The sequence below is a fragment of the Epinephelus moara genome, chromosome 14 (genome assembly GCF_006386435.1).
Source record: "Epinephelus moara isolate mb chromosome 14, YSFRI_EMoa_1.0, whole genome shotgun sequence".
NCBI lineage: Eukaryota > Metazoa > Chordata > Actinopteri > Perciformes > Serranidae > Epinephelus > Epinephelus moara.
In genome coordinates this window covers 22,393,726-22,420,029 of record NC_065519.1, presented here as the reverse complement: position 1 = coordinate 22,420,029, position 26,304 = coordinate 22,393,726, and the positions used below count along the sequence as shown (strand labels likewise).

General features: G+C 43.0%; 2 protein-coding genes across 6 annotated transcripts in view; one reads left to right on the top strand and one right to left on the bottom strand.

The window, feature by feature from the left end:
• Positions 1–1,008: 1,008 nt before the first annotated feature.
• tgfb3 (transforming growth factor, beta 3) lies at positions 1,009–12,913 on the top strand. The gene is made up of 7 exons (XM_050061121.1): positions 1,009–1,784; positions 6,238–6,401; positions 7,763–7,892; positions 8,030–8,137; positions 10,109–10,265; positions 10,841–10,994; positions 11,842–12,913. Exons 1-7 carry the CDS (start codon positions 1,439–1,441, stop codon positions 11,998–12,000), a joined length of 1,218 nt encoding a protein of 405 aa, XP_049917078.1. The 5' UTR covers positions 1,009–1,438; the 3' UTR covers positions 12,001–12,913.
• A 338-nt stretch (positions 12,914–13,251) lies between these two features.
• The window catches only part of ttll5 (tubulin tyrosine ligase-like family, member 5), a 61,658-nt gene continuing 48,605 nt past the window's right edge, over positions 13,252–26,304 (bottom strand). For 4 of the 5 annotated variants that reach the window (XM_050061112.1, XM_050061113.1, XM_050061114.1 and 1 more), the window contains 3 exons: positions 22,293–22,501; positions 18,996–19,078; positions 13,252–14,623 (listed from right to left, as the gene is read on the bottom strand). In XM_050061112.1, the coding sequence (XP_049917069.1) occupies positions 14,571–14,623; positions 18,996–19,078; positions 22,293–22,501 (345 nt within the window). In that variant the 3' untranslated portion in view covers positions 13,252–14,570. The remainder of the gene's footprint in view (positions 14,624–18,995; positions 19,079–22,292; positions 22,502–26,304) is intronic. The other variant, XM_050061116.1, reaches the window with a different exon arrangement.

Sequence of the window (26,304 nt, the reverse complement as noted above, 5' to 3'; positions counted from 1 at the left end):
TCCCTAAAAATCCCCAGTTTGTTTAACAGGCAGGAGCTCCCCATTATATGTTTATTTATTTTCAACAGTCTTCCCCACTTGTGTCTTTCTTGGTTGTTTTGTGTCTCTTTGTGGTTGTTTTGCCCCTTTTGTACTTATTTTGAGTCTCTATGCAGTTCATTGGGGGGGGGGGGTCCCTGACATGTCTGACCCCTGGGCCTGTGAATGGTAGTTCCGTTCAGGGGTCATGGAAATTTAAAAATATTTCTATGGGAGGGATAGAAAAATGTTATCTAAACAGTCAGAGTCAGACTTTCTATCCCACAACTACTACGCCTTTGCCATTTTTTCTCCCTCATCCATAATCAAATAGAGCCCCATCACTTTATCTCATCTACTGCAGTGGCCTGCCAGTTAAGATGGGACCTGAAGTTCCCACAGACGTCCACTAGATGTCGCTGTTCTGCATGTTTTATGTGACTGCAGAGGGAGCAGCTGAACGGTAGCAGCATCCAGCGGGCCACAGCAGCTGGCTGTGCTCCCTGTGCACCTCCAAGATCTACTTTGTTAACTTTGGCCTTCATTCTGCATTTGAGTTTCCTCCAAAACTTTATTTTGGATGTGGTCAATACTGCCTAAGGACTTATAAAAGTCCACTCAATGACCCCTTAGTCAAGCTAAGGGTCCTTAATTGATGGAAATTTATGAGCACACAGCAACACATTTAACGTCAGTCTTATTCCTCCAATACAAATGGCATTTATCTTCTTCATCCACGGGCAGAAAGTAAACATATTACATCGACAAATCAGTGTTTTCTTTTTTACTCGAGAGCCACTCTTGCGAAATCTCACATTGCCCAATATTAGGCATATTTTCTGAACTTCGACAACATGAAAATCGAAGTCTCATTAAATGCATTTCAGAATAGGACAGATCTCATTGTCCGAAACGAGGCTATTACTTGCTGCTCCTCCCTCTAAAACGTCACAGCTTGTGAGTATAAAGTATGAGGGAGAGTGGAGAGTGAAGTGTGTTTGAGGCTGGACAGCAGAGAGTGAACAGAGAGGCGCACTGACTCCAAAAGCACAAGTGGATGGAAAGAGCTCAATGCAATGGAGAAACTGAACCGCGGCGCAGAGATCGGTGCTCTGTAAAACTCAGGAAGAAGAGAAGAGGTGCTTGCATGAGATAAGAGGGAATGAAGAGTAGAATAAAGAGTTTTAATGAAGAGTTGAGATTGTTTTTCTCCAAAATGGCACGGATTTGCTCCCATGCAAATGCGCATTTTGCAAAGATGACATAGCACTTGAGAAAATGGGATTCCTCCAGGAACAGAACTCACTCACGACCTGAATGAAAAGAGAAAAGGGATTCTATTCAAATCGGAATTTAGTTTGGTTTGTTTTTTCTTCTTGTACTTGACAAGCCTCGGTTGTGAGTGAAAGCAGAGTGAAATATGAATCTGGGAAAGGCAATTCTGTTTTTCCTCCTCTCAAATTGTGTGACAATGACTTTGTCGCTATCCACTTGCACCACTGTGGACATCGACCACATAAAGAAAAAGAGAGTAGAGGCGGTCCGGGGACAGATTCTCAGTAAACTCCGGCTGACCAGTCCGCCTCAAACAACAGGTCCAAGTCAAGTACCGTTTCAGGTCCTGGCCCTTTATAACAGCACCAAGGAGCTCATTGAGGAGCTGGGAAGAGACAGGCACCAGAGTTGTGGACAGGATAACACGGAGACTGAGTACTATGCCAAAGAGATTTACAAGTTCAACATGATCAATGGTCCGCCAGAACACAGTAAGTTTATTGTTTTTGATCAAGTGTTTCTTTCGCAACTCCCCATTAAACTACAGCCCGTGTATGCTCTAGATGTGGGTGTTTGAAAAATAAAGGGTGGAGTAATTATTTTATGATTGGCACGATTTTTTGTTTTGCCAGTGCGCCATGCAGCCAACATTTTTAGACGTAGATGCCCAAGCTTGATCCAAATGCCAAACTTGTGCAGATCTACTATAAACCTGTATCTGCTCTCGATACAAAATGATTAGAGGTGAGGCAACAATGTCAAAAACAGGCATCTGATTTTTCCAGCTAGCGTTAAGTCCACTCGTGTCTGTGCAGCCTTTACGCACAGACGCGCCTGTGAGCAGTGGAGCGGCGCGCAAAGGAGAGGGCAAAGTAAACAGTCTAATTGGAATGAGCACCATTCCTCATACATACCTCACACCAAAGCCATGGGAACTCCAGCCTAAGTCTGACACATTCCTAAGCGGGGAAAATTCTCAGGCAGTTAAGTCTAGTATTTATTGCCAACTCCAATACCTCATTTCCATTTTCTGGCCGTGAGTTTCCCAATATTTTTCATCCAGTGTTACGACTCTCTCACTGCTATTTCCCCACTATTCCTTTCTAGTAGCAAGGAGCTGAGCTCTGTGTTATGATCTAATTCCCTTGTTCATCCATATTGGTATTTCCTGTATAAACTATGGTCCATTGATTGTTCCAGAAACTAGAAACAGAAGCTCGCTGAGCAGCAGATTCTGCAGAGAAAGTCACTTTTTAAGTGGAAGAGTTGGACTGGTGCCCGTTCACGGTCAGAGGCCGCTTAGTGCACGGCGTTACCATTTTGAAATCAACAGGTGTTTATGCTGTGCTGTGACACTAAGCAGAGCCTCTGCCGGTTCCAGCATAAGTCCTGAATCAAATCCATTTCACAGGTCCCACAAAGTGCTTCTGACACTCAAAATACACAGCTCGGGGTTTATCCACTGGTCAGAGGTAGCCAGAGCTCCCAAAACAAATAGAGGTCTAAGGAGTGGGATCAGTGATGGCCAGGTGCCCAGGACACATCACGCTGGTCTCATACTGTAGGCCATACTGTAGGTGATAATACAAGACGTGAACTTGACTTGCTGCTGGCAACACTTTCTGCACTTAACAGCCTATCCAAGAAGGATATTAGGAAATTAACACAAGGTGCCAACATACATTAATTAGCACTTTTCTCTCCCTTTTCCATTCTGTAATTTTAAAGGGAGCGGGGGCATGTTGCAGTGTATAGGAACATAACGTCTGTCACCTTGATAATTTTGCAGTGTAGTTCATTTTCATTCCTGCTGGATATAATGAGTTTTACATTCACCGTTTTCTGGAAGGTGGGAGTGTTTGGGAATAAGGTCAAGTTTTGCTTTTTTTCATGCCCAGTTAAAAAGTTAAACAGAAACTTTTCTGTCATACTTTAATGCGCCACTTGCTCCAGACTACTTTTCCTAGCCACTACTACTAATGCAAATCAAGGTATTTGCCATTTATGACTAGATGAAGCATAATTGAGACTGGGCAGCAGTAGATCTTTCTTTTTCTGGTGCATCAGAAGGCCAGTGTGGCTCATTATATCATCGTAAACCAAATACTGACATAACTGAGCTGAATGACGACCTTTGGCACAATAACATTCTTCGAATCCACTGACTCTTAAATTAGAAAGATCGTGCCTTGCACACTGAAGCATGCAGTTTCAGTGAAATTTCAAGCCAATCATTGACTCAGTGTCGGGTCAGTAAAAAATGAGGACTAGCGCTGAGGACAGCAGGGTATCTGATATATGGGATAGTAGAAAGATGATGTCATCTGAACAAACAGAGACAGAGGTCTTTGGCCTGTTCCCAAAGAAACAGCATCTCTCCCCCCTAACTCCCACGCCTTTACCATTTTTGCTTCCTCATCCCTAATCAAGTGGAAAAAAAGTTGTTTTTCAACTTCAGAGCTGAGCTGCATCACATTATCTCATCTGCTGTAGTGGCCTGCCACAACAAGACACAGGGAAATGCTTCTCTGATACATAGGAAGCATTTGAAATCTGTTTATTATATCCACAGTCTGTGTCATGGGTAAGTGAAAATCAAACCATAGCAGCATGATGCAAACCTATTCTAATTTCAGATACTGCCATTTCACTAGATAATAGAGCCAATCGACTACATTCCCAAAGAATTTCTGTTGTCCTCCATGAGACCTAGACACCTCAGCAGCTGGCTAGCACCTGCTGCCTTATGCTTCCTATTTCCTTTGTTTACCTCTACAAAGCTCTGGAGAGACTGACATCACGGACAATCCTCCGGGCAAAAGGGCAAAAAGAGGTGATTCCTGAGAGTTTTTTTTTTCTTCTTTTATCAGGATGTCTCTGTGTCAGGAGAGGATCCCAGACACTGGAGGGTGAGCATGTGTCAGGGTGCGAGGCGTGGATGATAGCATCTGGGCGAGGCACTTTATGTGGAGCTTTACAACAGAGCTATTCAAACGTCTGTTCCCCAGGCCTTCCTGAATAACTTTGCCACTAAATCCCTCATTTAAAGCCCATTTATTTTCAGATTCATTGAGTGATAATGCAAGCGTGAGATCAACTGCATTATTTTGTTCCCCAGGCTTTTTCACGTGACACTTTTGCAGGCATGTTAATAATAATGTTTTGCAATAAATCTAAATTCTCTAATTAGAATCTGATTACAGAACAGTGTCTGGTTTAACTGAATCAGTAGTCAGAACAGTATATCTGATTTGTTTAGTTTCATAGGGTTGAGAAGATTTAAAATAATATTCAACATCAAAGTTTCCGATAGAAATATGACCCTGGTGAAGCTTACTGACATAAATCCATGCTACTTCAGGTTCTTTACAGGTCACACCTATGTCAGCATCCTGACACTCAGTCTTAGTAGCTACCATCTAAAAAATGGTGGGGGTCAGAAAATTGGTGAATGTATTTCATTTTAATTATGCAAGCAATCCCCTCCACTTACCAACATGGAACAAATTACCTTTCAGACCCTTGGCAAAAATAAGCCATAATGTGAAATCCACCTAAAACCATTGCAATGGGAAAAATGAGGTCATCCAAAAGGAAACCAAAGACTTGATTAGAATTTCAAATCTCCCCTCGAAGTGGGGCTTTCCACCTTCTGTGGGGGAGGCAGAGAGGTGGGGGGAGACGGAGCAGTGAGTGAGGGGAGGAAAAGGCTACTGAGGTTTCCTCCTTATAGATTGTGTGGAAACACTGGACAGATATCTGGCTGGGGATGAATGCTGAAAAGGTCACCTATAAATAGGGAAAGTTGAAAAAAAAAACTTTGTGGAAATATCAGATAATGACTGGGAGGACACTGAAATAGGATTATGGGTCAAATGAAGTACAGATACTTGGAGATGTGCAAGTTCCTTTTGCATGACACAGAAACGACTGAACTTCTGAGTTTCCATTCGTCCCGAAACAGCTCGAGGTGCAAATCAGCTAAAGGTGCAATGCCCCTTTCAACCACCAGCAAATCTGAGGCTTGGTAATAAAGTTTAAGCTTGGGGTAATAAATTAGCCATGGCTTGGCTGTAAATGACTGTTTCCATTTGGCCCATAAAAAGTTTGCTATGTGCTTGTTTTGCTCAACACTGCATGTGCTTGGCCTGTTAAAATAATAAACTGTTCAATGGTATTATGGTATAAGAAGGGGAAAGGCTACAATGCAACAGGAAGCTTTTTACATAGAATGACAATAAGGCAATTTATTTAGCGAATTCTGCCAAAGGTCAGTGTACAATAACAGACACCATGCGTGTAGCAAGTTATTGCTTGTCAAGCATGCACTTACTATCACCAAAGAGTCGCCCTCCTTGATAGTTTCTCAGGTATTGTTCTGCTGCAGCACGTGAGCCCACATGTTCCCAGCTAAACCTCCCGGTTCCAGGGAATACTTGGCTTCTGGCCGAGCCCCTCGGAGCACCTGTTGGGCCCATGAGCTGGTGGGAGGAGGAGGAGCACACTGCCGTCCCACTGCAGCCTGCTCCACCACCACATGGGACATTTGGTTTTCATTTCATGACTTCAACTTGTTGCTAACTCGGACCGCACAAAGTATAAGCAGATGGTCCGCGGTAATGGCCCACGTCTCTCTGGAATTGAGTAGAAATAGTTAAAAAAAATAAAAGCTTTGTTTTCATCTGCAAACCATCTAAACGTGTAGAGGGGAATCCTCTGCAAAAAGCTTATCAATAATCAGAAGGTAAACATGTCCACCCCTGTAAGGATGTCAGTGGAAAACAGGCATTGATAACACGTGCACAGTGAGGTAACAGATGGATGGGTGCTTAAAAGGATTCTGATAAAAGAAACAATGAGCTTTCCAATCTGATCTTTTTTAATAGATATTTTGATAACATCTTTAAAGCCACTGTTGAGTCATCATTTCCACTTTTGCTGCAGATGACCTCCCCTACTGCCCTAAGGGTATCACCTCCAAGGTATTCCGCTTCAACGTCTCCACGATGGAGAAGAACTCCACCAACTTATTCCGGGCCGAGTTTAGAGCCCTGCGGACCCCCAACGCCGGCGCCAAGAGAAACGAACAGAGGATTGAGCTCTACCAGGTGTGTGTGTGTGTGTGTGTTTGATCTGACCGTTCATTTCCACTGTTAGCAGAGCGCAGGAGGGTAATGTGCTCTACTTCTCTCAGAAGGCCTGTGTAGGTCAGCGAGAAAGATGAAAACATTTATATTAGGGTGTCCAACTCCCTCTCTCCTCTTTTCATGCGCTGATCATTATTCCATGTGCTTACAGTCAAATGGATTCTACGTTAGCACAAATTTAAGAGCTTGCACAGCCATCTTTAAGAAACTCGAGATTACCATTCAACAGTTTCTTCTTTCTTTGCTGTCGATCTCAGAGCAGTTGTGCATCCATGTTAGATCAAGTAAGGTGTTTTGCTTCTAGCAGGGGGTTTATAGCTCTGCACCTGCACTGGTGTGTTTATGAGATTTTTGAAAGCATGGATCTGTTAGATGTCTGTGTGTGGGGTGGCAAGGATGGATTTTTTTTTTGTTCGGTTTCCTCATTAATCTCCCATGAGAGACTAGGAGTAATGATCAGGTTCCAACATTTCCTGCCAGAGAGACAAGCGTCTCCGGACTGCATACCGCCTCTGAGGCAACGCTCTGGCCAGAGCTGAATACAGACTGTCAGGCCCTCAGATTGTTTCCAGGGGCCTAGGAGGAGATAGAGGCAGGGTCACCCACCGGGGGAGTAAATGGAGCTGCTCGCTCGCCCCCACACTTTTCAGGCTGGAGTTGATTGGCAGAGGGCTGACGCTGGCCCCTCGTTCCCACAGGAAGACAGATTAGATGCTGACAATGTTCAGGAACCCGGTTATCCATAGCACTGCTGTGGGGCTCGGTGGTCATACCCACCACCCAAACACACACACACATTTCTCACTACAGATAAACACCTTTGTTCAGAGGGTTGCTGATGGAGATAGGAATGTCTGAGCTACACGGCTGCATTTTCCTCCATCGTCAGTTTTGTTCATTTGGGGCCTCGACATGAAAACGCAGTTAGGACATGAATGCCCTCGGAGATACCTGTAGCCCTGCTTTTTTTTCCTGCACTGTGTGACACTGCATCTATGAGCCCAGCTTAAGTCAAAGTTTGAACTGCTGACGTGAAGGACAGCCAGGTTCTCATTGGCAGGAGGGTAACACGCAGGCATTAACTTGCAAAATGGGGATATCAACACAGGGAGTCACTTTTTCCATGAAGAGTAGACATTTGGCCCAAGGCATCCTGGAGAGTCTGGCTCAGAGAGACAGCTCTGGTTCTGTGTGTGTGTGTGTGTGTGTGAGAGAGAGAGAAAGAGAGAGAGAGAGAGAGAGAGAGAGTGTGTGTGTGTGTGTGTGTGTGAGAAAGAAAAAGAGTTTATGCAGCTGGGTCACATTTTCATCTTTCCTCACAGATCCTCCAGAAAGACGACCCCAAAGCCAAACAGCGCTACATTGGGGGCAAGAATGTCCTGACCAAGGGAACGCCTGAGTGGGTCTCTTTTGATGTGACAGAGACAGTGAGAGAGTGGCTGATGTACCGACGTGAGTGGGACACCTCAGATTTTCCCTGCACCTTATTATACATCCTGCCAAATAGCGCTGGTTCATTCAAAATGAAGCATAACGGCCTCAGGGGAAAATGTCAGCCCCTTACATCCCTCTGCTCTTGTTTCCCTCAGAGACCAATCTGGGCCTGGAGATTAGCGTGCACTGTCCCTGCCACACTTTCAGGCCTAATGGTGACATCATCGAGAACGCCAATGAGGTGCTAGAGGTCAAGTTCAAAGGTGAGACTGCATTTAATACCTCAGTAATGTGGAAGAAACTCAGATGGTTTGGATTTGTATCAGTGAGCTTTGCTGTTTTTCCTACAGCTTGTTAAGAATTAAATTTAAGGTGGTATCATAAGGTGCTGAAAAGGATATTGCCAAAGTTCAAATTGGCAAACAGCCAAACAAATTTATGCAAACCTCTGTGAGGATGGGAGAAAAAAGGATGTCTAAAGCAAGGATGGCATGTAAGAAAGAAAACGATTTGTAAAAAATGTTGAAAACGGATGTTTGCACCGTCTGTTCCTCAGTTTATGGCATGCAACTACATAATGCAAAAGGAAGTGTTCGACATATTTGTTTTCTTGCCGGTGCACAGGCATGAGAGTGGTATCCCTCTTCTCATCTTACTCACAGTAAGAAAGCAGAAGAACATGTTTCCCAAAATGTCAAACTAATTAGAAATATCTTGCATATCTCTCTCCTAGATTTATTTAACGTTTTCCGCTTTCATCACGTTCAGCTAAATCGGGAATCAATAATTCCAGCGTCTTCAAGTATTCTACTCTGATTAAATTCTTCCCGACCCAGTCTCAGTCTTGCCTGGGGGTGGCTGGGGTGGGGGTGGAAGGGGGTCCTATGGCCAGACTGTGGTCTGTCGCTAAGTCTGTATTTGGTCTGGATTGTTCTCTGCTTTTGATCTCTCACAGCGAAAAAGATGGTCTGCCAGTTTGTATTCACGATCAAAAGCCAGATAACATTCAGGTCTGTTTGATTTGTGTTTGATTCGTCTAATGTTCCAGATAGGCATCTTGTGTTTGTTGAAAATTTTTGTTTCATTGTGATTGCGCTATTGAGGAAGTGCTGGTTTTGGGATGATTTGCATTAGTGGGTCTCAGGACCACTTTATTCTAGGAGTTTGTTTTGGGCTCCAGGTTTAGTTTATAGTGCCTGTTTCAGATATTTCCATTAGCCATACTTATATCTGAGCTATTAGTTATTATTTAAACATATTAACAGAGACTATTGGCACGCACTGGCTGATGTCCTTCTGATAATGTGGTCCTACAAACAGGGCCGCTGTAAGACGTCTCATCTGGTGTTGCTATGTTGGTAGAGTGGACTCTATACTTTACCTCTATGAACTGCAGAGGATTTATCGAAAGTCCAAACATTTTAAATTAAACTCTAATGTGCATGTCTATGTTTTGTTTGTGTACAAAAGGCTTAACAGACCCTTTGTTTCATTGTGCACCGCCAGATGAAAGATACCCAAACTGTTGATTATGTCTCTTATTGTTAGGGTATGATCTAGTGCAGTGCTTCCTGGGATGAATAAGAATCTGGTTATGATACAATAGCACTCACAATACTCTTCTTATTATGCGACTGGTCTAAAAAAAGTTCCTTTTGATCCAGTCATCAACATGTTTCTCAAACCTATTGAGGTCTTTTTGGTAAGATAATGGGTTTCCTTTCTAAGAGGAAGAGAGAGACACAGAGCATGGGAATACAATTGATCTGGTATCTCACTTAGCACTGGGGCCCCCGGGCCCTTGGCCCTGGGAACACTCCCGACTGGCTTGGCCACAAGGAATGTGCTGCCACGGCGCTCAGACGCTTGGCCCCGAATTAAAGAGGGGCGTACATATCCAACAGCAGCATCTCTCCTGAGATATCCACTGCTTTAGCTATCAGGGGTAGATTGGATGAGCAGACGCAGGCCCAGGGGGGAGAACAGAGGAAAGAAGGAAGTTAGGGACCAGTGTTGAATAAGGAGAAGGATGAAAAGTGAGCCAAAACTGAGTGAAGCCCTTCCTGGATATTACAGTATCCTTCTGTAAAAGTTACAGTTGACTACGCTGATCAGAGTTAAGTTGTGGCTCCTCTGAAGTCAGCTCTTGAAGACATCTTTACAGTTCTCAGAAAACCTGCTGTATTTCTGCTGTGTATAGTTTTCCTTCCAGACTAACTGACTGTCTCCTGCAGGTATGGAAGCAGAGTTTGACGAACTGAGCCGTGTGAAAAAGCAAAAGGAGCAGCTCTACCCCCACCTCATCCTCATGATGCTCCCTCCCCACAGGCTGGATGCCCAATCCTCCTCCCGCAGGCGCAAGCGGGCACTTGACACCAATTACTGCTTCAAGTAAGACACACTTCCTCGCTCTGGAAAATGTAATGCACTGCTTGGACTATTGTCTTTCACTGTAAAATAATTTCCGTGGCTGCACCTGCGCTGCCAGTTTTGGAGATCTGAACACTGGGTTAGTTTAAATACTGCAAATAAAGAACGGTAGAAAATAAAGTAGAACGTCAGCAGAGGCAACATGAAATGGAAATATCAGCTGTCAGATCTCAAAAAGATGGCAGAAAAGAAGAGTATGTGGGCACAGAATACACAAAATAAGCTTGTTAATCACCTAGACGAGCACGACAGAGGTATTAGCCGATACAAGTCGGGATCTGTCCCAGTACTAGAAAACGCCACCTCCTCTTACACGCCGTCTCCTCAGCTTTGGATTTCCTCTGACAGGCAGCACCAGAGACACCTGGGCTGACTCCAAGAGGGAAAATAAGGGCACACCTAAGAGTGGAATTTCTGAACCTCACTCTCATCTCTGGCTGTGAGCCTATAGGCAGGAAAATGTATACGTCTCTTTAAAACGACGCGTTACCTGTGAGATGAAGTGAGTGTAATCCTCTGTCCTCTCTTGTCTGCAGCAATTATGAGGAGAACTGCTGTGTGCGACCACTATATATTAATTTCCGGCAGGATCTGGGCTGGAGGTGGATCCATCAGCCTGAAGGGTACTATGCTAACTTCTGCTCTGGTCCCTGTCCTTACCTGCGCAGCGCAGACACCACCCACAGCTCGGTGAGACAACACATTGAAGGGACACTTTGGGTGTTTTGAAGTAGGGCTGCATGAAGTACTTATCCATAGTCAATACTGGCGCTGAAGCTAAGCCATGTAATGCTGTGGATGGGGGTAGCAGTAAAACGTATTTTAGCCACCCAAAAAATGTATGTCAGTTTAATTGTACATTATATCTAGAATATTTTCATCATTTTACCTTGCCATCAGACAAAAATTTCTGTCAGGGACCCAAAGCTGTTGTATTGCTCTCTTCAAAGCCAAACTCCACTGAGAAAAACAGTAATTTAACATCTCTGAACACAGGAGCTGCTGGTCTACTGCTGCCTCGATCAGTTATTTTCTTTGTGTTATTGTGTGACTTTGGCGTTTAAAGGATTAGTTCGGATTCACCAAAGTCACACATTAACACAACAAACTAGCCGATCAAGGGAGTGGTAGTCCAGCAGCTCCCCTGTTCAGCAAGCTAAAATTACTGTTTTTTTCAATGGAGTCTGGTGGCTTTGAACAAAACATAGATAACAGCTTTAGTTCCCCATTAGAAGGGCTGTCTGACAGCGTTAAAACACTGAAAATGTTCTAAATATAGTGTACACCTAAACTGATTCCTTAGGTGGCTAAAATATGTTTTGCTGCTGCCCCTGTCCACAAAAGTGACGGTACTCCTGCATGCTTCTCCAAACTGGGGTCGTGCTGACCACCATCTACTGTAGTTAATAAACTGACTCTGGATAAGTACCTCATACAACCCCACTTCAAAAAATTTGAACTACCCCTTTAAAGTTGTGAATCTGTTCAGGAAAACATGGTTGCTGATCCCCATCGCCTTCTCCTCTTTCTCCCAAAGCTGCTGAGCCTATACAACACCTTGAACCCTGAAGCATCCGCCTCACCCTGCTGTGTTCCTCAGGACTTGGAGCCCCTCACCATCCTCTACTACGTGGGTCGCTCCCCTAAAGTTGAGCAGCTCTCCAACATGGTCGTCAAGTCCTGCAAGTGCAGCTAAACTTCAGGGCTGTGGGGCCCGGCGAGAGACGTGGGGATGTGGCGGCTCCCAGCATTACTCAGGGGCGGGTATGAGGGGTTAGAGGGGGCGCGGTACACTTTGCCCTCCATGAGTACCTCCGACCCCTGCTTCAGCCTTACCCGAGCCCTCTCTCTCACAAAAAGATAAAAGATGCGGTCCACCACTCTGCTCACAATCATCGGCAGCATTTACCAAGAAGACTTGTCAAACACCACTCCACTAATGGCACTCTCAAACCCATCAGACCTCTTCAGCAATCGCCTTTTTTTGACATCAGTGTTTCTCATGTTTTGTTTTGTTTTTCATATTCCAGCATTTTTGAACAGCCTGTACCTCAGTGTTACATAACCGGAGGAACAGAACAATAATTGCCTTTCAATGACCACTGCATTCTTACGGACATTAAATAATTGCAGTCAAACAGAGAAAATGACTGAGAATGCAGACTGAGCTCAGCATAATAGGAATACGTCAAAGAGGGTGAAACTAAAACGATTGTTTGCTGAGAGCAAACACATCCCTCGGCTCTGACGCACAGGACACCTTCAAATGTCCGAGCTGGAAACCAACGCTGTGCACGCCGCAGCTCCCTACACTGTTTGTTTAGGATAAAAATGCTGTTGAATGAAAAATGACATTAGGAAAAAAAAAAAAGAAAACATGCTGGAAACCAACGTTTATTTCAAAGTAGTATTTCCATGGTTATGTTTACCTCTGTAATACAACAGGATGGTGATTCCAGGGATCGTTTTGTTTTAAAGTGAAGCCTTTCTGTTGTATGAGACGACGTATGTCACTAAGTGAACACTTAACTAGATCACGAACTGTAAATGTTTTTTTCTTATTACTCTTGGAAACACCTTTTTTTAATTAAAAATGGACAGTTGGATAGAATTGTTCTAATTTCATTATTGTTGGGAGTTCTTCTGTTTGCGTTAAGTACTTTAGAGCACTTTATTCTAAAGGGTAATACGGTAAATTTAGGTGACCAAAGCGAAGAAATCCAGTGAGTGACAACTTCCAGTGTACAGTATGTGTGGTGAACAAATACATTTACTGACGTGATCAGCATGTTTTAATGTTTTCTACGTATTCATTTCAGTGTTGTTGGATACAGACTGCCGAAACGATTCCAAAAATATTACATTTCATGCTTGTGTGTTGTAAACAATCAGCGACAAAACAGATTAAATGATCAGACTGTAAACAACTTTGTATCGCCACAAGAGAATTGGAGTCTACCATTGGATTTTTGTAACACAGCATGCACTGGCATAGTAAAGTAGCAGTAAATCCACAACAACATCAATCACTACAAAAAAATAACATAAAATCCAGTTCTGTTTTACTGCATTGAAACGACAATCTGTGCAAAATCCCTCTGATAATATATGACAAAAACATGCATGACATTCAAGTATTTCTGACAAAGTCATCATAAACATATGCTGAATCTATTGATATATAACAGAGATTTTTTTTATTCTGTTAACACGCCCTGAGTGAACTCGCTATATGGTCCCAAGCAACAGAATATCCACCAGGATATTGGTCTGCTGGTGCAGCATTAACCTCCATTGTAGGCAAGGCTGTGCATAACCATAATTCCTCTTTGTGTTATGCTTTGAGCTACAGAAATGGCCAAACAGGCCTTTTGGTGGACAATGTACAATAAATAAATACTAATGCAATAATTTACTTATTAAACCAAAAACATTACATTTGGTCCATCCAAGGAGAACAACACCAACATCTCAACAGTTTACAGGAATAATCACAAGCCAGCTGTTTTCTCGATATAAAACTTAAACCTCCTGGCAACAGTGTTGCATCATCCTTGCAACAACCAATCATATTTAAGCTCCTTTTTTAAAGCCTACAAGCAAAGGATGCCATAGTTAAACACATCCTTAGGCAATGACCTTAGAGTATTATTTGGCAACAACTTGGCTTCCAACAAGGATCAGGAGTTGGAGTGTTTTAATGCCAGAAGCCACTCATGAAAGGCAGCAAGATGAGACGCTGCTCAGGCAACTAATTACCAAACCCCCATCTCACCTGCTTGTATAACTAAGGAAGAGAAAAAAAAAGCAGTGCACATTCTACCACATGAATAAAATGTTGAATCCTGTAGTTAAAATGCCACCAGGGCATTGAAGAGCCATCTGCTGAAGGCTATCTGTCAGTGAAATCTTTCTGTGGCATTGGTAGCATGGAGAGAATGAGGGCGGACAACTGTTGGGATGTGTGCATGTAGCCAAGTGGGTGGAGGGGGGGGGGGGAGAGCTGAAAAGGCCAACTGATGTTGAGCTGAGCAAACAAAATCCCAACCTGCGTCAAGGCTGGGCATTCCTGGCCTTGCAGACTATCCTCTCGCATGTCTGCGGCTGTATCAGAGAGAAATTAATAGGACCCTGTTCGATGTCTGGCATGCTTTCATCTGTTGCTGTTGTCCTTTCCCAGAATACACCTCTGTGAGGATGTAGTTACATGCAGAGACACCTGTCAGGCCGGCAAAGGGGCAGGACGTGCCTCTGGTCGCTTTCATGTCATCTGTGACCGGGTTCCTGGCCCTGGAGCAGCTTGCGGTACACAGAAAGACCTGGGAAGCAATGGATGAAAGGAAAATAAATAAAAAGAGGTACAAGGGCAGCACAAGGTTTTTCCCCACAGCACCCACGTGTGCACAAACAGAAATATGAAGGTCAAACCTGAAAGAGTTTTACTTCAAGGTTCCTACGGCCAAAGGCAAGTTAGATTTACAACTAAAAGACTTTTTAATGCCACTTGGAATAAAACTCAAGATCAATTTTATAGTACAAAACAAAACAAAACATGAAAGGACATCAATTACTTAGGGTTAGGGACAATTTTGCCCAAATGTTTATTGTAACATAAAAGATGACCATTTTGTCTCATGGCGAAGACAAGGGTAGAACAGAACTGGCATTTGTTGATGACTTTGTTTGCTGATTTTTTTGTTTCTCACTCTGCATGTGAGATTCCACTGCCTTGATTTCGATTTTGGTGAGTTTGTAAAACATTTTGCATAAGGTACGCAGAGTCTCATATGCGTTGTCTTGTAATGGGCTCAGCAATGCAACAAAATCTTGGTTAAACAGCCAAATTTCATCAAATTTGCACTTCCACATGTCATCCAGGGTGCAGTGACAGCCAGAAAGAAAATAGAGTGTTGTTGGTTCCGCTATCCTGATCTGGGTGATGTTAATCCAAGAGGCATTCTGTAAATTATTTTTTTTAAATGTTACCAGTTATTATGAGATTTTTTTTATATTGAAACATCCAAAAAAAACTATTTATGAAATCATATCTCCATGCCTTAGCATTTTTTAAACCTTTGAAAGATTGATTTAAGACATTTTGACACTAAAAGCATTCAATGCCTTTTAAGTTTTACTAAAGATCCACAGGAACCCTGTTCAAAAGGGCACACTAAAACTAGTGCTGGGCAATATATAGTGATATTAAACCTATATCGTGATTAGATTAGATTAGATTGTGGACATTGTAATATTGTCAGTGCTGCCTTTTCCTGATTTTAAACGCTGCATCACAGTAAAGTGATTTAATTTTCTGAACTTACCAGACTGTTCTACCTGTTCCATTATTTTGCCTTAACCCAATTGACCCTTTGCTAAGTCCCACCCCTGGACGCAGACTGGCCAATCATAACGTAGCATCGGGCTGGCTCAGACCAGGGTCAGATAACAACAACACAGCTGTGCTCCATTGACTCTAATGCAATCGTTTCAGATTTCCTTCATTTTCAGGCTGGTTTTGTGGATTTGGAGCTAAATGTTGTGCCTGGGGCACGTCGTGTATTAATGATACTCGTTACCTGGGGAGGTTGGAAAAAGATATAAGTTTCTTCCCTGTTCCCAAACCAAAATCAAACCCTGAAAAGTGTAGGATTAGCTAGCTAGCTACTGAAGATATAGCCTACTGAATGTATACACATGCTGCTTTTGCTTTTTAATGATAATAACAGTGACAAAAAGACCAACCCTGCTGTACAGGAACCAGTGAAGGGAAGCAGGGAAACTTTGCTGATATTCAACCAGCTGTGTGTCATCACATTGTGTGCAGATAAATGTTGTTTGACTTCCTAACACCGTTCATCTGCACACACTGCGATGACACACAGCTGGTTCAATATGGGCAAAGTTTCCCTTTATATTCATTGTCTTGTGTGGCGATCAGCAGTGATGTGGTGGTTCACTTTTACACTGTGATCTGTAGCCTATAGTTCGGCTTTAGCTTCTAACTATCTTTGTCTTTCTAACCTGTTGTTGCTGCTGAGTCAGTTCGACATCCTGGATATATCCTTCAAACACAGACTGTAGACCCCTCTGTCTGCTTCTCTCTGGAATCAGACTGTAGACCCCTCTGTCTGCTTCTCTCTGGAATCACTGTTTCATTTTTACAAAAATGTTGATTTGTTGATCTTCTTAATTTTTGGTCGAGGCGGTTACCATCAGATCTGCTCGGTCACCTCAGCGCTTCGCCTTTCATCTAGCTCTCCCGTCTCTCTCAGCCTCCTTCACTCCTTATGCTATCGGCTGGCTCACAGCCAGGCATCCAGTAGAAAAGGCATTCCAAGTACAGTTAGAGCTGCCGTGTTTGTGCTCCCAAACAGTATTCCCTTTCATTCCCTCTCTGCACACTCTGTTTATTTTGGTGCTCTTTTACACCGTGGGGCCTGACTGAGCTGGAAAACGAAAACATCTCCCCGACTTCCAATCCGATGACATGACCGCTGGAAGTAGCTTCCTCCAGCTAGGCAAAAGAAAGATAAAGGGACAATATTGTCTCTGACATGTCCCACTGCAAACGACACTTAGAGCTACAAATGATAGAAGAAATTATGTCAGCAGTTATATAATGGCGAACTAACCCCAAAGAATTGAAACAGAATAACAGACTAATCAGTTATCGCCCATATTTATTCAACAGTTTGGATCTTTGTGTATCAGTGACTGCTACGAATCAAACATCCCATAACTGACATAATACATCTAAAAGGGGTTGACAGCCAATAACTGCCTTCCTTTCCCAACAGGGCACGGCAGTCTTATTTTGATAGAGAGAGGCCTAAGCTATCCGTCCTGACATGATCAGACGCCCATTAAAATAGCACAAGTGCAGCATTCATTTCCTTAAACTAAAAAGCTATAAATCTCCCCACTCACCAGCTGTGGAGCCCTGAGAACTTCAAGAGAGCTTCAAGGAAAGCATTGTAAAACATGTGGTCGATATAATCTAGGTTTGTAAGCTTTGATAGGTCCTCGTCGAAGCCCTCCCTTCATCTCGTGTCAAAAATGAACGCAGAAGAAGTTGGGAAGGAAAAGGGGGAACGGGGTGAGCGAGCAGGAAAAGTTTTCAGAGGATAAAGGGAGAGTTGTATGAGCAAAGAGAGGAAGAGATTAAGAGAGCGCGCAAGAGAGAGATAAAGGGAGAGTGTGATTAATGACGGCTGACAGCTGATCATAGAGAATGCTCTCCATTTGGACCCGCTCTAACTCCCTGTCAGAGTCAATCAGGGGAGCTCAGTCATCTCGCTACAAAGGTACACTGGGCAGGCAGAAAGACCTGACGCACTCCTAAGCTCCACAAAGGCTGTTCCCCCTCTAATAACATCCCCCCCCTCCCTCCAAAACACAACACTGAGTCTCTGTTTAACTCCCAGTCTGATTCTAAATGCATGGATAACCCTGCCTTACTAACTGGTTTTGGTACTGGGATTTTTTTCCCCTTTGGTTCAGACATTTTTTTAAAAGTCAAGAGTGAAGCACCCCCACCCCCCCCCCCCACCCCTTGCGCCCTGAACGACGGAAAAAATGCATTCATGAAATTCAGAAGCTTCTCCCAACGGATCCAGTTACAGTAATTGATGAGTTTATAAGATGTTTGTTAACTTAAGCCAGCCTTCATAGTTTGGGGGGAAGAGGGAGAATGAAAAGAAATGTTCTGGTCACAGACACACGCACTCATTTTAGGGGGAGAAACTGGGTGGTGCAGAGCTACTGTGTTTTTCCGACAAGCTGATTTCTGCTTGACTGTGACACTCACGTGATGTGATGAATGGTATGATCTACTAATGCTAATGTATAGTAGGGTCTATGGAAAAAAAGCTCTTGATCAGGCAAACAGATGTGTGCATCGGCAGCAAACTGCTTAATATCACCGTTACTGCAGTAAGCTCAACACTTCGCTCGGGATGGAAAGAGTTGTGGAAATAGGGCAGGATGACAGGGCACACGTGAGTGCATGCACCCGCAATTGCAGTGCATTACTCATAATAAACTTAGCAAAGGCTGAGCCACAGTTTTCATTCTCTTCGTATGATTTCTGGGGTACAACTGGACGGCCCTTTTGGCGGAGAGACAGTAATTATGACTGCGTAGGAATGACCAACAGATGGGAATGCCCAAACTGTTCCCATCACTGGATCTCATTACAAAAGAAAGATGTCATCACTGTTATGCCTCTTTATCCTTCAGCAGTAATCTGACCTCTAGTCTTGGACACAGACAATATGATCAAATAGCAAATTACAGCACCGCAGAGCGTTTATCTGGCTGCTTCAACTCTACTTGGCATATCCTCTAAAGAGGGCTGTGACACAAGTCATTGTAATATAATAAGCAATAAAACCTTACTTGTACAAGATTGTTAATCAAGTTTGGACACTACTTATCGTTATGACAATGTAGTTATCTTTAACAGTTTGCAAGACATGTACACATCCTGCACACCAACATGCGAGCAGGACCTGGCTAAAAATATCCTGTGGTGTTTATCAGTCCTCCATGGGGAATGTCCACTATGCCTGGCTGTAATCACGGACACTGGCATAGAGAGGGTATAACTCCCCCCGCCTGAGGACTACAGCACCAACAGGGTAAGTTACAGTGCGGTACTAAGTGTGTGCAGTACTGAAGCATCAGACCCACCTGTTTTACCACAGATGGCTTCGTAGACCACATGCTGGCCACTGGACACACTTCCACTGGCTGAACTTTCTGCGGACGTCTGCCTGTTGATCAAGATAAGAGTCAGTGATGACCAAAAAGATCATCTGCAAACTGTATCTGAAAAAACAATGCTTATCTCCACAGTCCAGGTCCAAGCTTTTGGTGTATTTCAGTATTTATTCCACTTTGAGCTGTAAACATACATAAATGAACAGCTATAAAGTGTTTTCTTGTGAATGTTTGAGCTTAAATGATGTCTGAGTCATCTTCTGACAGGACAAAAGTGGAGTGTATTTCAAATAGCCTCTGTGTGTGTGCAGTCAGCGATGGCTAGTGGGGGTTAAGTGTTTGCTGAGTGCCTCTCGTGAGCTATTGTAACAAGAAGGGGGCAAATTCCTGCTCCTTGTCCTGGGTGATGTGATTTTCACAAGATTATTATTGTGGTGATTACTGACTATGAGGACCTGCGGGCTATGGCCTCAGACACAGAAGGTGTATACATAGCCTTTCTGAATAGTCAGTAACAGTAGTGTATACTTATCTCGCAGGGCTTCATAAAGGAGTCTGGAGATCATAGACAGGGAATTACAAAGCCCTTTTCACATAATCAGACAGCAAATACAGTGTTTTCAAAGAGTAAACCATTATGAGAGCTGGTGAAGCGTAGAGCAGGAGCAGACACGTCTGTAACCTTATACATTAAATCTGTTAAGCATTTTTTAGGGGGAACAATAAATAAAGCTTAGCTGGCATTAACCTCTCGCCCCATAACAGCAGCTTGCCAAAGCAGCATTAACAAGGTAATGAGGGTACACACTGCCTCCTTGTAAGGGGCTGCACAGTTGTTCTTTCATACCATTACACAACCACAAATAGAACCGGCCCACTTTAAGCGTGGCATACCTCGACAGGAAGCAACCCCTTTCATATTGAAAAGGGGGAAAAAAACTTGACCTCTGGGTTCTTCACATCACTTTCTTTGTCAACAGTCTCTCACTCTGTCACTTCAAGAGTCAGGCGGCAGCTAGAAACTAAATCTGAACTCGCAGTACGCATGCACGGATGAAATATAATCCTAAAGTTGAATATTTCACACTACTCACAGAGAGCTGAGGTTCTTATGTAAACATAGCTGATGTGTAGCTTTACTTTTTTTGTACATTCAGGTAGCTGTAATGTTATTCAGATTGACCAAAGGGGATAAAGTTTAACCATAAACACACTTTTGGCAGCTTCTGTGTGTGTACAGTATCCTGTGAAAATAACTACTGTTGTGGCTGATTAATAGGGAGTCAAAGCAGCAGCGAGGCTGACATTAATGGTGCTGCTGTAATTGTCACCCTATTAGTAATGCCACACGACAGCCCGGGTTTCCGTAGTTACAGCTGCGTCGCGCCAAACCTTGCAAACAAAATACCAAACAGGCTCATTTATTTGTGTTACAAATTGCTCCTTTCAAAGCCTTCACTGAAGTCATACCACTTTGAGTCCTTGCAGCCCCTCGAGTTGGCAGCTGTGGTATGTTGATAGACCAGAGAGCCCTGCCCTGCTGAGTAGATACCAACATGAAGCACATTTGCTTCCAGCAAGTGTACTGCGTGTTAGCTGAGCCTAAAAATCAAAGGCACTGCCACTCTTTGCCAAGGTCTATTCAGCGTCTTTTAATCTTCAATTAAAACTGAATGCTGACGAGTCACTCAGTCCAAGTCAGCAGATTCAGACAAAGTCGACTGAATAGCACTCTTGTCGGATTTTGCCTCCAAACAGAGGAAATCATTTGGCTGCATCGACAGAAATCTTCACTCCACTTCCTTTCCTAAACAAGAGCAAAAACCAAATGTCATTCTGATAAATAGATTCAGCTAACAACTGTCAGTGATCATCAGTGTATTACTCATGGGGGAACTAGGCGAGGCCAGTGCTGGTAAATTTCTATCAAACGCAACAGTTTTACAATTCAACAGCTGGCTACAGGAAGGTGTTTGAAGGGCTGGATAACCTTGAACTGTTTGAACATACCCAGCACAGTGATTCTATTATGAGTTGGAGGAGCTCAGGCCTACACTGGGATGCATTTCAGATGTGCCTCAATAACAGAGGTATTGAGTTGCCCCTAAAATGAGCGCTGGAAATAAAGGGAAGCAACTTATTATCCCCCCATTTTCTGCAAACAATCATCTCCTTTCTCCTGGACAGGGTTCACTTTTCTCTGTCATTCTTTCTTTTCCCCTCTCTTTATTCTTTCTTTTCATTGTTTCCATCAGTGCATTTTTGGTCCTGAAGCTTCCGTTTTTCCCACACTCTCCCCTGTCACACTGGTCGACCACAAAAATGCAGGACAGAGGAGAGTGTGAGGGGGCTCTGGAATTCCACATGCAGAGGGTAAACACGGCAACTGCCAGGAAGACACACACACAGGAGCAAACACAGCACCTACCCGGCTGCCCTAACCTATTCTACAACCCCTGCGCTGCACCCCTGCCCTCTTAACTGTTCACTTGCCAGCTACAGTTTGTCCAGTCAAGTAGGATGACTAAATGTAACACGTCAGCAGAGCAAGGGCTCTGCTCAGTGCTACCTGCTACTCTCAACTCTACTGCTTAGAGTGTCAGCAAGCTAGCAACAGTATGGGCTTCAGTCATATAGAACACAAACACTCTTTGTTCCTTCTCTCTTACGCAGTGTGAAGAGTCCTTCAAACTGCAACAGCGTGCTTTAAACAAACAATCAGCCCCGATCACAAAGGTTTGCTGTTGTTGTGTAATTTGGCCAGATGTTGCAGTAATAAAGTCATAAAGTAAGTGAGGGAAATAGCTGGCAGTTCAGCCCTGTTTCACTCCTTTCCTTTTATTTTCCCTTCTGTGCTCTTCAGCTTATCTCCAAACCAAACAGGAATTAAACGACGCTCGGAGCCCGGGGCCCTTCCACTGAACCACGCTTTGTTTACGGTTCAGGCAGAAATCAGGCCTGTGATGAGGTTGTTTACTGAACAGGCAGATACACCCCGCGGCCAAAAGACTGGGAGCACTCCACTACGCACATATTCTAACTCTCGTTAGCATTAGCCATGTCCTCTTGAACTCACCGATCCCAAGGATTTTTTTCTTAATATCCAAGCAGCGGCCAATCAATGTCATCCCCATTGCAATCCCTTAATGTGCAATAAATAACGTAGTGACTCTGGTAAACTCTCAGCTATACTGGATTTAAGTAGCATCAGGAGTTCAAAACAAGTAAATCTGAAGTAAATGCATTCAGTCTGAAGGCTGGTCTTACTTGATGAGGCGCTTTGTTGCTGTTTTCCTGGTCTGTCTCTCTCTGGCACTGCTGGGCGGCTTTGGGGCGAGAGCAGGACTAACACAGGTTTGGATGTGGCTGTGGCCATGACCGTGATTGGGCCGAACATGAAAGCTGGATGGAGGGCAGCTGGATGAGTTCGTGGGAGCCTGGGTGTGTGAAGTATGTGTCTGCTCTGGAAATTGAGCCTAAGAAACAAGAAAAAAATGTCAGCATCATTAAGACAATGAAAATACTTTCGACAATTTTGGATATAAAACATTGGAGGCATACAAGTAAGTTACGTTATGTTATTTTTAGTGACCTGTAGCAATTGAAACAAAGATCAAAACAAGATCATAAATGATAAAATAGTGATTAATAATAAAGGGTATTGCATTTATCATCTCAGTTTGATAACCTTGATTTATACTCAGGCAGTATGAGGCCTGTAAGAGCAGCTATTAACAATGATTACTCATTGATCAAACAATAGTAATCACAATGGGACAAAGCATTGCATAGATCAGATAACTGTTTATGCGTTTTTGCTGTCAGGGTCATTCACATGTGAAAAGCATGTGATCAGGCACATTTGATAATGTTTGGGTCTAGTTTACTTCCAACTTTGTAGAACTGTTCTATTTTAGACAAAATTTGAAATGGAAGCCAAAATAACTGTCTCCAGCTGACCAGTGTACATTACCTTAACTTATCTCAACCCAACAAACTTAAGAGGATTAAAAAATGCTTGTTGATGCTTGAAGAGTGGCAGGTCAGAAAATGACTTTGGACCAAAGCTGGTCGAGCCAGAGGGATTATTGAAGTGATCCCAACATGTGTGCCAGCATTTCTTGGACCCCTGTGGATGTGCGAGATGGTTCAAATTACAACTTTTTCGTACAACAACTGAGATGCCATGAACACCCATTACAAAAATAATAGCAGTGGGGCTCTCAGTACCTTTAGAACTTAGTCCCTAAAATATTGTTGCAGTGACCCTGTTAAAAACAACTTCTAAGTAGATATCTTTTCAATATATCGATGTTAAAAGTAAAGTAAGTATATTAAAGATCGAGGAGCTTGTGGTGTTCCACAAGGATCAATCCTAGGACCACTACTCCTTCTAATATGTGAAAGTAATATGAAATCTGTGGTTGATTGTAAGCTGATCTGTATGCTCATTATGGATTTGATACTTTGAAATCTACTTGGTAAAGAAATGTTGAAATTCAATACATGATTAGCTGACTTTCATTACATCAAACTGAATCTACTGTATTCTTTTTGCCCTAAGTAGTAATCCTGCTCATAAAAAACATCTTAAAATCGCCTTCAATGAAGTCTTGATTGAAAGGTCAGGAGATTTAATCCAGAATTTAAGTACATATAACTTTAATTACTATGATCTCCCAAAGCATTATCAAGGGCATGTAAAAAACTGGATAAAATCTGGTTCTTTTTTAACAAAAATGCAAATAAAAATATACAAATCACAACAATCAATGTTTAATTTTCTATATTCTTAAAGGTATACTATGCAGGCATTGTCGGTTACTGTTTGCAAACAGTATCTCCAGCAACAGTGGAAATAAAATCCAACCTCAGACTGACTTCTGTTTGACGTTTTTCAGCACTGTGCCTTTCAAATGCATGCTGCTAACAGTATGGCACCTGGTCACTACCTTTTTATAAACTCCCGATCTCACCTGTGTGATGTTGGGGTACACACCCATTCACGTCCTAAACATCCCTAACATAACAAAATGAGAAGAAAATAAAAAAAATACAGGCAGAGTCTTTACAGATAAATACACCACTACACACATCTATTGGGTCATAACTGATGATTGAAAGGGAATTACCTTTGTATGAGTCTATAAATTGTATTTTAGGAAAATCCTGCATAGTATATCTTTACACAAGGTTAAGTGTTCTGCAGCAGGGCATGTGATTAAAATAAAAACAGGATACTTTAATATATTTTAGAATGGTATTGGTTTGGGATCATACATAATCATAATTAGGTGAAAATTCAAATATATGGTTGTTTTGAATCAGGATATTCTCACTGCATAGATGCAGAGATCCTTACGTATATGAATACATGTATAATGTCCATGTATTGCACATATTTTTGAAAGTATGCTACGGTATGTATGTACTGTACTGTTTAAAAAAATCAAACACAATTCCAAAAGAGGAATAAGGAAGTGCAATCACATTTGGAATGGGTTAGTCATGGGACAAAAATATAGTCTCTGGTCATTTATGAAATATCAAAGTGCTTGACATGAAATAGTGCAGATATTAATGAAATGCCATCCAGTATCAAAACAAGAACATTTTTTTGCAGATGGCTGGACTGAAAAGCGAATTCTTCACATTATTTATTTGTTTGTACAAGACCTCTTCAAAGGCTTGGGAAGGGGGGAAAATACCATTTTCTTTCTGACATAATATTTTAGATCCACATTTCACTCTGTCCTTGCAGTGCTGGGGAATTCTTTGCATACATTCCTTCCACGTCTCACGTCTATGCTATTTTCTCTGCAGCTTTATACGGCTATCTAACAAGCTAATGGTTTTCCAGCCTCACAGTGCAGCCGTTCAAAAGGGCCGGCAGTGTGACAGGGAATATCTGATGTAATTTGTGTGTTGATAAATGAGAAGCTGAGTTTCCAGGTTGCGAGGCCTATGGCTGCAATTCAGTTTGAGCGGGACCAGGAAGGGCACCTTTCTTTGGCTGCCAGGTGGCTCAGAGCCAAGCCTGTGGAGGAGCCGCGCAGTCTGCACCCAGTAACTGGAACGTGGACTGGAGCGCCGGAACAGCCCCCCGTCTCTTTCTCTTCTCAAAGAAGCACACACTCATACACGAGCACTCACACTAGATGAAGCACTTCCTTTTGTGTCTTCAGATTATCCAAAATCATCAATTAATTTTTCCATGAGGCCAGAAAAGCCAGCAAGGTGAGTTGAAGGATGTGAAATGCATTTGTATCCAAAGACCAGAGCTCTGCTCTCATACCATTACAGAGTAGTCAAGTCACTGACTAATTCCTGAACCAATCTTAGATACACACTGCCAGATCAGACTGGCAGAGAAACCCATGTGGGCGGACCGAACGGGGAGGGATGGTGAGGATTTTAGGGAGGGTTGTCTGATTTGATGGTGAGACACCATATCCAGAGTCAGCCTTCCGATGACCTCAGTTTGTGAGTGCTGAACAGCAGGATGGCTCCGTTGTAAAGAGCACATGCAGGAGTATGATGGGACATGTCAGCAATAACGGAAATTTGGTCAACTGTGTTCAAACTATGAGACGAAATGAAAAGGGGAATGGAACAGAGGAAAGGCATGGGATCACTTTCATAAAGTGCCTTGCGTAAGGCTGCCGGACCAAGCCAAGAGAAATATCACCTCAATTGCATTAATTAAGGCCCAACCATGATGATGAAAAAACAATGACGTGAGAGCAACTGCATTACTCAGGACAGATTGGAAAAAAGCGGGTGCATCCAATCATTCCACCCTGAAAGCTGTCCCATGGCACTCTCCTGTCTCCATTTCTCTCCATCCATAGATGGACTCCACAAAATCCTCTGGAAAGTGAATACACTCTTCCTGTTAAGATCGTCTTTCAAAGCAACTGTACAGAAAAACGGGGGGCCTATCTTTGTTCTCTAAACATTAAAATTATGCTGCGCAAAATGACCAAGACCTCTCTCGCTTTCTAATCTCCCCCTAAAAACAGCCAAATCACATCTGTCACGGCTAGTCAGGCATGACTAAAAGGTTTTTTGTCGCTACATTACAACTGCTGAGAAAATCATATCCCAGAATTTTATTTGTGTTGTAATGGGAACCCAAATGGAGCTCAAATCTGATATGAACTGTAAAGACTTCAAACTCATAATGGACTCTGCACCAGGGCCTCTTTGGTGCCCTCATGGGCAGCATTCCTTGATTACTCACCTTCCAATATAAACCTAGCAGAGTCACTCAGCCAAA

Bases quoted from the DNA above. Each gene is read 5' to 3' on its own strand.
- tgfb3 (XM_050061121.1), top strand. From the start codon at position 1,439: ATGAATCTGGGAAAGGCAATTCTGTTTTTCCTCCTCTCAAATTGTGTG. The intron at 1,785-6,237 runs GTAAGTTTATTG...CTTTTGCTGCAG, and splicing joins CAATGGTCCGCCAGAACACA to ATGACCTCCCCTACTGCCCT. The intron at 6,402-7,762 runs GTGTGTGTGTGT...CTTTCCTCACAG, and splicing joins AGAGGATTGAGCTCTACCAG to ATCCTCCAGAAAGACGACCC.